Source organism: Malus domestica, chromosome 17, assembly GCF_042453785.1.
Source record: "Malus domestica chromosome 17, GDT2T_hap1".
NCBI lineage: Eukaryota > Viridiplantae > Streptophyta > Magnoliopsida > Rosales > Rosaceae > Malus > Malus domestica.
The window spans coordinates 855,412-870,212 of NC_091677.1; the positions used below are offsets into that span (position 1 = coordinate 855,412).

A 14,801-nucleotide genomic window follows, 5' to 3' on the forward strand; every position below is an offset into this window, starting at 1 on the left:
GAGTAATGAGATGGATAAGCGAGAAATGTGGAGTAAAATTACGAAAGCGTTTTGCGATGTACATGGAGAAAACGCCAGAACTAGTCAAGGTCTTCAAGGTCGTTGGAAAAAACTCAACGCATCATTTACTTGTTGGAAAAACGCCATCTCTCATGCTTCCGGTAACCTCCGTAGTGGGACAAGTTTAGCGGATCAGGTAACAATATTTTTATTTATTTATATGCATTCCACCCACATCAATATTTTTATTTATTTAATTTCGTATGTAATTTTTATGTTATTTCTTATGTAATTTTTATATGCATTCCACCCGCATCAAAATTTTAATTTCTTATGTAATTTTTATTTAATTTCTTATGTCATTTTTATGTAATTTATATGCATTCCACCCTTATCAATATTTTGAATTTATTTATTTGTGTTACACCCGCATTTTTTAACACTATGTTATCCCACTTTTTTATAGACACTACAAGCTCAAGCATTCTACAATTCAAAGAACGGGAACAAATCATTCACTAAATGGGAATGTTGGCAAATTGTCAAAGATTGCCCTAAATACAAAATTGTGGCAACTGGTCCAGAAGTTGTCATGCACGGTATGGGTCTACATAGTTCTCCAGAACCAGACATGGCCGAACAAGAAGCCGACACATTTCAAGACACGGAAGGGACGCCTGAACAAGTGCCCCGAGACCCAACCCACTCGTCAGTCCCTAAGGCCTCTAGGTAAAAAGGCGTCAAAGAAAAAAGGTAGTTCTTCCAAAAATGACTACACTAAATATATGGAGGAACTTGCTCGCCAAGGTGAACTAAACTTGGCACGAGAAAAGGCTAGAGATGAGGAAAAAGTTGCTGCTATGGCAGCAATATTAGCAGCTACTGAGGCCCGTGATGCGGCGGCTGAGAGACAAAGAGAAGTAATTAATCGAGAGAACGAGCTGGTTAGAAAAGCACTTCATCGAGAAAATGAATTGCTTCGAGAAGAAATGATGGCTCAAGCAGATCGTGACACTATGAGCAAGTCTCTAGTATGACTGTCTCCGAATTCTAAATATTTTTGAACATCGGAAAAAAAAGATGTCATGCGTAGGAGGCGTGCAAGAGATGCGGAAACAAGTCAAGGGGGTTCTAGCTACACAAATCATGGCAACCAAGATCCTAGCACCACATATCCTAACTCGAGAGACTTTATTTAATTTCTTATGTATTTTTATGTATTTTATTTCTTTTTTCTAGTAGAACTTTATTTAATTTCTTATGTTTTTTCTTTTTTTAGGTTTGAACTTTATTTAATTTCTTATGTATTTTTTATGTATTTTCTTTCTTTTTTCTTTTGAACTTTATTTAATTTCTTATGTTTTTTCTTTTTTTAGGTTTGAACTTTATTTAATTTCTTATGCAATTTTAATGTAATTATTTATTTATTTATTTATTTTTAAAATTTTATTTCTTTTGTACTTTATTTAAACACATGAAATAAGATTACATAAACTCACCAAATAAATTTAAAAACAAAACACATTACATAGAATTACATAAACTCACCAAATAAACTTAAAAACAAAACACACTACATAGAATTACTTAAACTTAAAAAACAATACAATTTATTCTTCAACCACAAGCCTCATTCTAATTATCTTCGCCTCCATGCAATCCCTACTGGTGCTCAATCAAGTCATTCTGGCGGGTTACGTGCCAGTATGGCTCTTGCACATTAGTGTACCGCTGAATGATCAATTCATTGTAACGTCCATCGCATTCCAACGGCTCGTGTTGCACTGGATCTTCGGTCCGGTCATGAGCACAATAGATACGTGTTCTTGAGTTGTTCATCGGATCCGGCTCATATTCATCGACGGCATCATAATCATACTCATCTTCAACAATCATGTTGTGGAGAATAATACACGTCATCATGATGGATCGAAGAGCCTCGACATCAAACATTCTAGCTGCAGCCCTGACAATCGCCCAACGAGCTTGCAGGATACCAAAACAACGCTCGACATCCTTCCTACACCCTTCTTGACATTTTGCAAAGTGTTTTTCCTTTTCAGTCTGTGGATGTGGCACTGTTTTGACAAATGTTGACTACCTTGGGTAAATGCCATCTGCAAGGTAGTATGATCCCTCGTATTGGGTACCATTAACCCAATATGTGCATCTCGGCGAGTTTCCTTGCAGCAGTTCGTCGAACACTGGGGATTGGGCAAGGACATTTAGGTCATTCTGAGCTCCTGGAACACCAAAAAAAGCATGCCAAATCCATGTATCAAATGAAGCCACCGCTTCCAAAACGATGTTTTTGGCTCCTTTTCTGTCGCCATATGCTCCTTGCCACGCACTTGGACAGTTTTTCCAAGTCCAGTGCATGCAGTCGATGCTTCCAATCATGCCAGGCAAGCCTCGCATCTCACCCTTCCTCAGAAGCCTTCGCATGTCCCTTGACGTGGGTGTTCGGAGGTACTCTTTGGTGTAGAAGGCTTCAATTGCAGAGCAGAAACGCATCAGGGACTCCAGAACAGTTATTTTTCCCATCCTCGCGATCTCATCCACTTGATCTGCAGATGCTCCATATGCAAGCATTCGCAAGGATGCCGTAATTTTTTGCTCGGGAATGAGACCTAGAACATGAAAAGCATCCTCTTTTTGCACAAAGTATGAATCATGGTTGCAAATATCACTCATGATTTTGTTGAACAAATGTCGTTGCATTCTAAAACGCCGTCTAAAAATATGATCAGGGAATATGCTATTGGGAATACAATAATCTTCCAATAGATTTTTACCTCGTTTTTCCCTTTTTCTATCGAGGTTTGCAACACGTCTTGGTTTGGCTATCTGACCCACGGCTTCCATGACACGGCGGGAATGTGTGGCCTTCTGCCTTCTATGGTGATCATCATCATCCTCCTCCATGAAGAAAACCTCATCTCCACCTCCACCTTCCTCGAGATTGGCCATTTCTGCCTGTTGTGCCAACAACCTTTGTTGTTGCTCTTGCAACTGCTTATACACCCTTCTTGAAGAAGACATTGTAATAAGAACTCAAGATTTGAAAACGATGAACAAGGATTCTGAGCTAAAAAGAAGGATTGAGCTTGGTGTGAGGATGGATGTAGGGATGTAGGGTTTATATGGACAAAAAAAGAAAGGATGAGGTTCTGGACAATGCCACGTGGCACTACGTGATTGGTTGAAAATCTTATCGAAATCTTGGCTAAATTATTGTAAACCGGAAGTGACACGTGGCGTGTCAGGATTGGTCGAAAATATTTTCGGAAATCTATCCACAAAATAGTACGTTCGGATAATGACACGTGGCATGACGTGATTGGTTGAAAATCTTATCGAAATCTTGGCTAAATTATTGTACCACGGAAGTGACACGTGGCGTGTCGGGATTGGTTGAAAATATTATCGGAAATCTATTCACAAAATAGTACGTTCAGATAATGACACGTGGCGTGACGAGATTGGTTAAAAATCCTATCCGAAATTAAAACTATTTTATTTTTTTATTTTTTATTTTAAATGGGTTAAAAATCTTATCCGAATTAAACTTAAAAAAAAAAACACACCAAATAAATGCGTTGGGTGCCCGCATTTTTTTAGGGGTGGAGATGCCTTGGCCTATTACTGTTCACTCCAGTCTATTACTGTTCATTTGAGTGGATAAATGCGTTGGGTGCTGACGCAAAGTCCTTAGAGGTGGAGTTGCTCTAATAGCTCAAGCTCAAATATTATCTTGTTTAACTTACAATTATATCGTGTGTGAACTCATTTCTATTGTTGAGGATATAGTAGTTGCTAATGAATATAAATCTCATATGCATCTTAATAACAAATTTTGATATTAGTAGCTACCCCATAGATTCCACATCTTTGTGAATGAGTTGCCACATGAGACAGTCTTATCCAAGACTTTCTAAAAAATAGTAACTTACATTGCTCAATAACACGTCAAGTAATAATAATAGTATATTCGCGTAACGTGTCATATAAATATTTTTCATCCTTGAATGTACCATGTTGAGCAGTGAGCATTCCAACACCCCACCCTCGATGAGCCCATGCCTCATTGCCTATCATCTGAAAAAAGAATTGAATAATTGCAAACAGTTGCGAATTATGAGCAAAAAGGAATGAGCTAGTGCCTTCATTGTGGAGTGTTGGCTTTTTTTGCTACACAATCCTTGCTTTCACATTGACAATATTGGTGAAGAAGAATCAACGCCAGTAATTGAGCCACTTTCTTCAGGTTCCACTTTATTTTTGTCGAGTGGCAAAAATATCTTCAAGACTCCTACCAAGGAATCAGTTTATAACTTTTCACACTGGCTTGAAAAAGGACTTCTTCCCACTCCTCCACTAACAGAAAAACTTGTCTATCCGCATTCACCTAATCCATCTCTCATCTCAATCACCACGTGATATTTACGAAAATAAAAGGCTTGCATAAAATATAGTTAGTTTGTGTAAGTTTTTCTTTTTCTCATTTATTTTGTCTATCATATATTCATGTAATCTTTTTCTCAATTTTCCTCACCACTTGACATCTACGAGCGAAAGGGCTTGCATGTAATGAAGTTGCTCCGTATAAGTTTTTCTTGTTTGTTGCATTTCACTTCAACCTAAAATGTACTCAGTCCAGAATGAGTTCTCTCAGTCATCTCCCTTGATTTTCAAGTAAAGCCCCATGGCCTGAAATTAAATGTTCGGAAAAATCATCCTCATGTACGCTTCTCTTGTTAATTTGCTTCAGGAAAGTGATTTTCGAAAACCTTAATATTTTTTTAATGTAAATTGAATAAATCAAAATAAAATGAACGAACAAAATAAACGTGGCTTTCTCTTTCTCTTTAATTAAATATGCAGTAACAACCTTCCTACTAAGATTTCAGTGGTGTTGTAAAATACTCATAGCATTGGACATTTTCATCCTTACTCTTTACATGCCCTGCATCCCCAAAATTCGTAATTTCAACAGCGGCAGCAAGGATCTCTAGTACTTTACAAGATATTGAGGTCGAAGTTTAGAAACTCGAGCGGGTTCTTAACTTCTCAAATTTACACTATTACGATTTCAGGAAAAAGTATCAAGCTTTATCACCTACAGCAATGGTAGGGCTCATCTTCTTCCTCTGACTCGAGCTGCGGCAAGAAACTAAGCTCGGAAGGCAGCACTGCGAGGTCCTAAATGGCTTCTTCGTCTCAATCGCAGTTGGAACATCTCCACTTATTGTCCTCTCGCTACTACACACGGAATCAGTTCCATTGACAAACTTTGGAGGGAGGCTGGCTGCAGCTGGCGGTTTTACTTCATTGTCCGCTTCTTCATCATCTTTGAAGCTCTCCTGAAAAAGCTCAAGTAGTTTCTTCTTCTTTTCTGTTGGCGTTGGAGTTGGACCAGGAATTCTGTTCTCGAAAGGAGTTTTGTCGATTAGAGAGGAACCAGCGGGTAAGTACTGATGGACAGGAGTGTTGCCGCGAGATGGAGTAAAATCTGCACGGGAGGCCATCAAAGTCGCAAAAAGTTCAAAACGAAAGCGAACAACAATCCTGCATTTTATGTTTCTTGTGGCGCAAGCAAAACTAACAATCCATTTTCTCATGAACTTTTACATTCAGCTCATCGAAGCAAAAAAACGTAAAGAAAATCGTAATAATGTTGCAAGAAAAAATGGCTCGAAGCGTTCGACTAAATTCTTACCCCCATTCACACTGTAAAAATCATCTTCACAATCCGAGTCCAACCACTGCCGGGTATCAAAATAGGAATCCTCTCTACTACCTGCTCAGCTGAAACAAAATTAGGGTACTGGTATAGCCATTTAATAAAAAGCTTCCAAATGCTTTGCCTGAAACATCCATCTGACCAACACCAGCAAACAAATAGAAAACCAAACACAGGTTAATTAGATACAACTTAAGTTGGAACAGAAGCAATTAGGTACACCTTGCGAAGTTCACGACTTTTAGTAACATGAGTCAGATTCGAAACCATGGATGACACAATGAGATACGAAAGAAGCAAAGTTACACCATCTCAATGCACTAACGACGTCTAGGTATCAAATGATTCAAACTCATCACAAATATACATCATCTTCATTTCTGCTGAGTCAAATTAGAGATATGCTCCAACCAAGTAGAGTCAACTACCATCAGGGATGTGATCCGCATACCCATTTACATCGTCGACACACCATTATTATTTACCCCCTTTACATCGTTGACACATCATTTCACCTACTACTATACCAAACGTTAGTTGGTCTCTAAACACTACACATTCCCACACGTGGTCCATCCATCGCTTAGAGATTCACAAGATACTTCACGCTAAAACTGGTTCTAGTCAATAATTTCATCGATATTCATCCCTTTGAAATGAAGGGAAAGCACCACAATCTCAATAAGTTATCTATCATTTCTCTAAAAGAGAAATTTTAATGACTCTGTCTGAAAAGAGACTTTTCTTGGATTGTCTGCTATTCATAATTATTCAATTTTCGTACTAACATTAAAAAATATTGTGTCAAAAAAAATAAAGTGATAAAGAATTCATAGAGAGTTCCACTTTTAAAAGAGTCCGCTTAGCATTACTCCAAAAACAACCTAACCCTATTTGTAGCAACAAACGCACACCTACTGAACGTCCCATTGGAAGACATTGACTTCTACCAATCTCTTATGTAATCTGGGCAAACTAAGGGTCCTAAAAGTTCACATTTTTCTACATCCAGGAAGTGACACAAAAAATTGAAATTCAAGCTTGGTTTTTTTTTCCCCTGCAAAAGACAAGGGCATGATCATAAAGTTTAGGCGTACTTCTTGTCGAATTTGTAAAAATACGTGACGGATTAAAATGCTCTCTCATTTATTCTGGCATCCGAATTCGTGACGGATTAAATTGTTACATTCCTTAAAAAATAGAAATCTTTAAAGAAATCACATCACCAATTAAATCCACAACCACCTACAAGAATGTAAGGGCTATTGCCTTCCCTTCTTGAAAGCAATAGCATCATACTTAAAAAGGCAACTAAATAGATGGTGTCATTATAGAATATCAGAGTTCTTGAGGAAGAGAGAGAAAGAGTATTTCTTAGAGATTAAGAAAACTGTTATATTTCACATTCCTTCAGTAGAATAAACAGTTACATATATATAGCCTTTGGCTATTCACTCCTAACAAACTCACTCACTAATTACATGTGTAACAAACTTATATTAAACTAATAGAATCAATTCTAGTTATAATGTGACATCTTCATCTTTACACCCCCTCAAGCCAAACTTGGAACGAGAAAGAGTACCAAGAGAGAGCTTGGACTGCAGAAATTGAAACCGAGATTTAGATAAGGATTTGGTGTGAATGTCTGCAATTTGGTCTTGACTACACACATACTGCACTCTGACTAAATTGGCAAGAACCAATTCCCGAATGTAATGGTAATCGATCTCCACATGTTTGGTGCGAGCATGGAAGATAGGATTAGAGGCAAGAGATATAGCAGAGATGTTATCACACCAGAGAGTTGGGGTGGCAGATAAGGAGAAGCCAAAATCGTTCAACACCTTGCAGACCCAAGTAAGTTCGGCTGCTGTGTGAGCCAAAGACCTATATTCTGCCTCAGTAGATGAACGAGCCACTGTGGTTTGTTTCTTAGCACACCAGCTAATCAAGTTAGAACCCAAAAATACACAGAAACCACTAGTGGACCGTCGATCAAAGGGGCAGCCTGCCCAATCTGCATCCGAGTAGGCAGAGAGATGTAAAGGACCCTGGTTGAACAAAAGACCGTGAGAAACAGTACCTTTGAGAAATCTAAGAATCCGCTTTGCTGCCTGCATATGAGTGACTGTGGGAGCATGCATAAACTGACACACTTGGTTGACAGCAAAGGAAATATCGGGTCGAGTCCAAGTGAGATATTGTAAGGCACCCACAATAGATCGATATTCAGTAGGATTTGGTAACAAGACACCACTGTGATCTAATTTGGAGGAACAGAGGGGAGTGGAACAGGGTTTAGCTCCAGCCATGTTAGTCTTGTGCAACAGATCAATGAGATACTTGCCTTGATGCAAAAAGAGACTGGTGGTAGTTCGGTGTACTTCCAAACCCAAAAAATAGTGCAGGGGTCCTAAGTCTTTGACTGGAAATAACGTGCTGAGCTGTTGAATAACACGTTGGCAGAGAGAAACATTAGGACCACTGATGAGTATATCATCAACATAAACAAGCACAATAACCAAGGATGGAACTTGAAGAACAAACAGAGATGCATCGGAAGAAGATTGAGTAAATCCAAGAGAGTGAAGAGCCTGAAACAACTTGTCAAACCAGGCCCGGGGTGCTTGCTTGAGCCCATATAAAGATTTCTTGAGCTTACAGACATGATGAGGAAGAGACGGATCTTGAAAACCGGGAGGTTGAACCATAAACACATCTTCTTTCAAATCCCCATGAAGAAAAGCATTGCTAATATCTAACTGATGCAGAAACCAGTTGAATTGAACAGCAAAGGTCAGTAAGATGCGGATGGTAACAGGTTTAGCAACTGGACTGAAGGTTTCGTGATAATCCAAGCCTTCCTGTTGATGAAAGCCTTTGGCTACAAGCCGGGCTTTGTACCGTTCAATAGAGCCATCAGGATTCGTTTTAAGACGAAAGACCCATTTACAGCCAACAACATTCTGAGAAGAGGTTGGAGGCACAAGAACCCAAGTGCCTGTGGACTGAAGAGCATTAAATTCATTTTGCATTGCCAGTCTCCAATCTGCAGATTTGGAAGCTTGCAAATATGTAGTGGGAATCACTTCAATGGAAGAAGGAAGAGGATGATTAGTGACATTGAAAGCCTTGGGTTTAGAAATACCATTTTTGGACCGTGTGAGCATGGGATGGACATTGGTAACTTGCTGCAGGGTGGATGGTTGCTGCAGAGGGGATGGTGGGTGCAGAGAGGGAGAAGGTTGTTGGGTCGAGGGAGGTGGGATTGAAATAGAGGAGGACGATGCAGAACAAATGGGAGTGGTGGTGGAATGACAGGTTGGAGTTGGTAAGAATTTAGAAAAGACTAAATCAAAAGGCGGAGAAGAAGAAGAAGGATCGGAGATCACAGAATGTGAATGATCAGAAAAGGGAAATGAAGTTTCAAGAAAGATGACATGTCTGGAAATGTAAACCCGTTGAGTTTGAGGATCCAAACACCGATATCCCTTATGTTGAAGACTGTATCCCAAAAAGACACATTTGGTACTTTTGCCATCAAGTTTCGATGACACATAAGGCTTTAACCAAGGAAAGCATAAGCAACCAAAAACCTTGAGTCTCGAGTAATCGGGAACAGTGTGGAATAATAACTCCCAAGGGGATTGGGAAAGCTTAGAAATGGGTAATCTGTTGATAAGATATAAGGCAGTAGTGAAAGCTTCAACCCAGTATTGATGAGGGACATGGGATTGCACTAGAAGAGTTCTAGCTGTCTCAACTAGATGACAATGTTTGCGTTCAACACAACCATTCTGCTCCGGTGTATGTGGACAACTCAATTGATGAAGAATACCATGAGTATGCAGATAAGATGTAAAGGAAGAACTAACAAACTCACCCCCTGAATCAGAACGAACAGTTTTGATTTTATTGCCAGTCAAGTTTTCTACATAGTTTTTGAAGAGTACAAATGTAGAATACACTTGAGATTTGACTTTCAAAGGAAAAAGCCAACTATACTTGCTAAAGTCATCAACAATAAGGAGATAGTATCTAAAACCACTGACAGAGGTTACCGGAGCAGGACCCCACAAGTCACAATGTAACAATTCTAGGCTATGAGTACTGGAAGAAAGAGAAGAACTAAAAGGTAACTTGTGATTCTTTGCTATGGCACAGTCAGAGCAAAAGAAATCCACAGTTGATGATCCTTTGATGGCCAGTGTATTGGTAGTGACTAATCTGCGAAATATAGCCGAAGAAGGATGACCAAGGCGACTATGCCAGAGCCGAAGAGGAGCTTGAATACTGACAAAAGCATGAGATGAGCTGGAAGGTGATAGACCATTGGAAGAGGAGCTTTGCAAAGAGTAGAATCCATCCTTAACGGGACCCTGCAAAAGCATCTTCCCCGTAGAACGATCCTTTACCATAGACCCATCAGAATCAAGAGTCAATGCACAATGATTATCCTTAACAAACTGATAAGCAGACAACAGATTATGCTTCATAGAAGGAACATGAAGAACATTGCGCAATGTAAAATCAGCATGTGCAGTGTGCAAGGAAGAAGAGCCAGTATGGTGAATGGACAGACCTTTACCATCACCAATATATACTTTGTCCTATCCAGTGTATGGTGTAGGGGAGTTGATGGTGGCAATATCATTTGTGATGTGAGAAGTAGCGCCAGAATCAATAAGCCAGGAAGGCAATGGTTTGGAGCTGTAATGAGCACACATAGCCGCAAGTTTTGCAGGAGGAATTCTACCAGAAAGTTCAGGATTCATGCGATCAAAGCAGTCAAGAGCTTCATGACTGGAGGAGCCACAAATTTGACAACCAATGGAATGACCAGAAAAAGACGAGCCACGAGAACCTTGATTGTGACCGCGATGTGACGAGTTGCCACGAGAATTGCCCCGAGAACCACGATTGGAATGGAAGCGATTGTTGTTAAATTGAGATCCACGATTGTTGTTACGGCCACGATTCAAGTAGAATCGAGAGGAATTTGGCTGTGATTGATAATTCTGAGCAGCAAAAGCAAGAGTCGGTGGAGTGGGAAGTAGTGGTGCTTGGGACTGCACTGAAAAAGCTTGAAACGGTTCAGTAGTGGAAGAGAGCTTCTTGCGACGAGACATAGAGAGTTCTTTGGTAAGAAGAAGGCCATGTAATTCATCCAAGGAAGTAGACGAAAGACGAAGCATGAGTGAATCAATGAACGATTCGAACTCGTCGGGAAGCCCAGCCAGTGTTGCCGCTATGAGATCTCGATCAGAAATCGGTGCACCAGCAGCCGAGAGAGAATCAGAGATTTCTTTCACTTGTTGCAGATAATCGGACATAGATTGAGATCCTTTCTGTATGGCCTGAAGACGAGATCGGAGCTGGTGGATGTGAGCATCAGAAACACCACCAAAACGGTGTTCAAGCTTGAGCCATAGATCGCGAGAAGAAGAGACACCGACTGTAAAGGGAATCACATCTTCAGATAATGTGGAATTCAACCAGATCAGAAGATTCTGATCTTTCTCATACCAGATCTCAAAGGCAGGATTAACAGATCGATCTGAGAGTAGAGGCGGTGGACACAACATATATATAGCCTTAAGAAAACTGTTATAGAATATCAGAGTTCTTGAGGAAGAGAGAGAAAGAGTATTTCTTAGAGATTAAGAAAACTGTTATATTTCACATTCCTTCAGTAGAATAAACAGTTACATATATATAGCCTTTGGCTATTCACTCCTAACAAACTCACTCACTAATTACATGTGTAACAAACTTATATTAAACTAATAGAATCAATTCTAGTTATAATGTGACATCTTCATCTTTAGTCATAAACGTGAAAGCAATTTCTAACAGCTTCTACAAGTAACGAGGAGAAACCCAAATTTACACCGACTTAAACCCAAAAAAGTTAAATAAATAGTAGTTAACCACAAAATGATAAGCTAAAAGTAAAATGATTTTCGAATATCTTTTTTTCTAGTTGTACGCATCTCTGATTATTTCTGTCATTTGATTCTCGTGCATATGGAGAGAGAGTGTGTGCGACAATCACTTCGCACTCAATGCATAAACCTTTCATACATCTTATAATACAAGAGATCAAAAACCAAGCATAAGCACATGTTTTGATATTTTCAAAAAGTTTTGCCTAAGTTAGCGTGAAAATATGAGAAATCCAAAAGGCACATTTGATTAGTTTGACCAGAGAAGACCAAAAAACGAAGTCTTTTTTGTAAAAAGTGTGGTTTTTTACCGCAGTCCCGGAAGGTGGTGGCGTTGGCGGTGGCGTGAGAGGGCGACCATTGAGATTTAAGTGGAAGATCGGCAATCGGACGGTCACCATTGGAAGACAGTTTATCAACCTTGACTGGGAATGGTGGGATGACGAGCTTGTTGTCGGTTTTGGACCCGAATGAATGTCGGAGCTTCAAGACGGAATCTGCGTCCTTATGAACCGAAACACATGAACCCATCTGCCTATATATATGTATATCTGTTTCTATATATTCTCTAGAAACCCAATAATTTTCTCAGTGCCACTCCGAACACCACGCTTTTTTGAGAGAGAGAGAGAGAGAGAGAGAGAAAGGAGAGAGAGTAAAGTATGAGGAGGAGGAAGAGGAAGAGGCAGAGGAGAGAGGGCGTTTTTTGGCGTTATGCTTGGGACTACTGAGTGCCCAAATGCGTTTCTCGCGCAGAGAAAGAGGAAAGAGAGGAAGGAATTGAAAGGTAACGCTACGAGATGGTGTTTGTTTTCTACTGTTCGTGTGGAATAGTGGGTTTATAGGGTTGTGGTGCCCCACTGGGGCCGTTGAGCTTTTCCTCTCTTTTCTATAGTGGGAAATTTGTGGCGCCTGCTGATTCTCTAAAACTCAAAGCTGACCGGTGAGTCTCTCAACTTTTTGCTCTAGGGTTGAAAACTCTTTTAATATAAAAAAACTTGCCTGTAACGTAGACGTCATTGTAATTAACTTGAAATCCATTGCACTGTCATTTGATTAATTTACTAATATGAGATGGTGTTTCGTTACGGTATGTCATAGTGCTAATTTTTCGGAAAATTGTATATACGTGTGATGAAAATCTTTGTTACATAAGTTTTTTAGAAACGAAGAAGAAATGTTGAAAGTGATTAAATTATTTTTTATTTAAAATCGTGAACAGAAATTTGAGGGCATAAAATCACTATTAAGTCCTTGAATCGTGCTTTAATTTTTCTTAACTTGTGTCACTCTTAATATATTTTCTTTCTTTTTATTATAAAGTCAATGTTCTTATAAAATTGTTGATTGAAAAAGCACTTTGATTTGCCATACTAAAAATGAAGCTTAATAAGGCAGGCCAATGGTCAAAACCTGACTTCAACTACGAGCATGAAAATGCACAATTAAATGTGATTACTACAATAATCACGCTTAAATTAATTATTGTTTGTACAAATACAAATAAATATACATGCATACCAAACTCATCTCAAGGCCAGGATAGTACAAACACTGTCAATCGAATTCACATTATTTGTGCACATTTTTTTTAATTTTCAATCATTAAATCACTAAATTAAAAAAATTAAAAAATTAAAATTAACAGAGTATATAAAAAGTTATAAAAAAAAACATGTAAATAGCATCACCTAATAAAAATTAAAATCGTGCAGTTTGCAGAGAGTGCCGTGCTTTTGACAAGACGAAGCATAGCCAGTAGGTACCGTTTGGTATGTGGGACGGGACAGAACGGAGTGGGACGAGGTGTTCCTTCCCATATTTGGTGCGTCTAAAACGGGTGGAACGCGTTGTTCCACGGGATGAATTTTTGGTGAATTTTCGTTCTGCCTTACCCCTGGAACAACTCGTTCCACATCCGTGGAACACAAAATTATAACATCTCCGTCTCCTTCTTCTTTCTCCTTGTTTCCATCCAAGAGCATCTTTGCTCCCTCTCCGTTCCGTCTTGTCCCGTCCCGTCTGCATACCAAACGATACCTTAGGGAAACGGATTCTCTCTAGACCCAAAGGAATTGAGCTCAAGACTCAAATAATCCAAGCTATTGAAATTTGATCAATGGTTATAATTATTATAATTTTAGAAGAATTCCCTGTTTGTAACCGTTAAATTAAATTTTAATGATTCAGATTATTTGATCATTAGACTGAGTTCTTTTGGATTCAGAGGAGATCCGGTTTCATAGTTTAGTAAGATCAGCAGGACACCTCTCCTCTCCGTGTTTCGTTTGAGTTTGACAGCTTTGCTTTATTAATGAATTCACTTGGTATTCTTTTTAGCCGACGTCTTGTCATTTCAATTTTGTATTATCTCCCCACTTATCTAATTAATCTAATCTAATATTGCATGATGACATTACAAAAGACAAATTGAAAGAGGTGTGTGGCTAAGAACATCAGTTGGGTGAAGTTTGAAAACGATAGAATTCAATTCACCCAACGCCAAGGGCCAAGGCTGTTACAAAATTGACCATAACCTAATTAACTTCTAAGAGTGACCCACCACTAATCGCACAATATCGTCTCATACTTGTATGTACCACATACTAGTATTACTAGTATTGTATGTGTGAGACTTTATCATATAAGTTTCTATACGATATATATATTAGTTGTAAAACTATTCGGTGTCATGTTGTCCTTTTCGATGTCAACTATTTTACATTTTTATAACAATGTTTCAAAACACACGTTCAAAATCCGCTGCTGGAGTGGAAGCCAGACTTGTTACCAGGAGGAGGTTAAAATGACTCTATAAATCTTCCCAGACTCCGAATGGATAACCGTGCCTTGCTATTCATTGTCCTCTATTTTTGAAAAAAAAAAAAAAACCGCATCAAGCTCCTCGCTGATGTATGGGTCATGGTCATGGGTAAGAAGCAAATTTACTGAAAATTTTAGAATGTGAAATGAATATAATTGGAGTTTGTACATGCTTTTTATGAACTTCCAAGGTGCATTCTTAAATAGATGATCATGATTTTCCCGAGTCAGTCCAAAAACAATTCGTTATTTCACGCCAACGAGCTTAACCATTATCAATATGACAC

At 38.9% G+C, this 14,801-nt stretch overlaps 1 protein-coding gene across 1 annotated transcript; it reads right to left on the reverse strand.

Annotated features, from left to right (window-relative positions):
- Nucleotides 1–4,913: 4,913 nt before the first annotated feature.
- Nucleotides 4,914–12,649, reverse strand: LOC108171406 (uncharacterized protein At3g27210-like). Its single transcript, XM_029097485.2, has 3 exons — nt 12,003–12,649; nt 5,720–5,800; nt 4,914–5,512 (listed from the first exon to the last, which is right to left on the reverse strand). The coding sequence occupies exons 1-3, from the start codon at nt 12,220–12,222 to the stop codon at nt 5,106–5,108; spliced, it is 708 nt and encodes a 235-aa protein (XP_028953318.1). The 5' UTR covers nt 12,223–12,649; the 3' UTR covers nt 4,914–5,105.
- Nucleotides 12,650–14,801: the final 2,152 nt, after the last annotated feature.

What these genes read in the sequence shown, in the direction of transcription:
- LOC108171406 (XM_029097485.2), bottom strand. Translation starts at nt 12,222, where the DNA reads ATGGGTTCATGTGTTTCGGTTCATAAGGACGCAGATTCCGTCTTGAAG. An exon ending in CACCACCTTCCGGGACTGCG is followed by an intron (nt 5,801 to 12,002) that starts GTAAAAAACCAC and finishes TCAGCTGAGCAG; the next exon opens with GTAGTAGAGAGGATTCCTAT. An exon ending in TTTTTACAGTGTGAATGGGG is followed by an intron (nt 5,513 to 5,719) that starts GTAAGAATTTAG and finishes CCTCCCGTGCAG; the next exon opens with ATTTTACTCCATCTCGCGGC.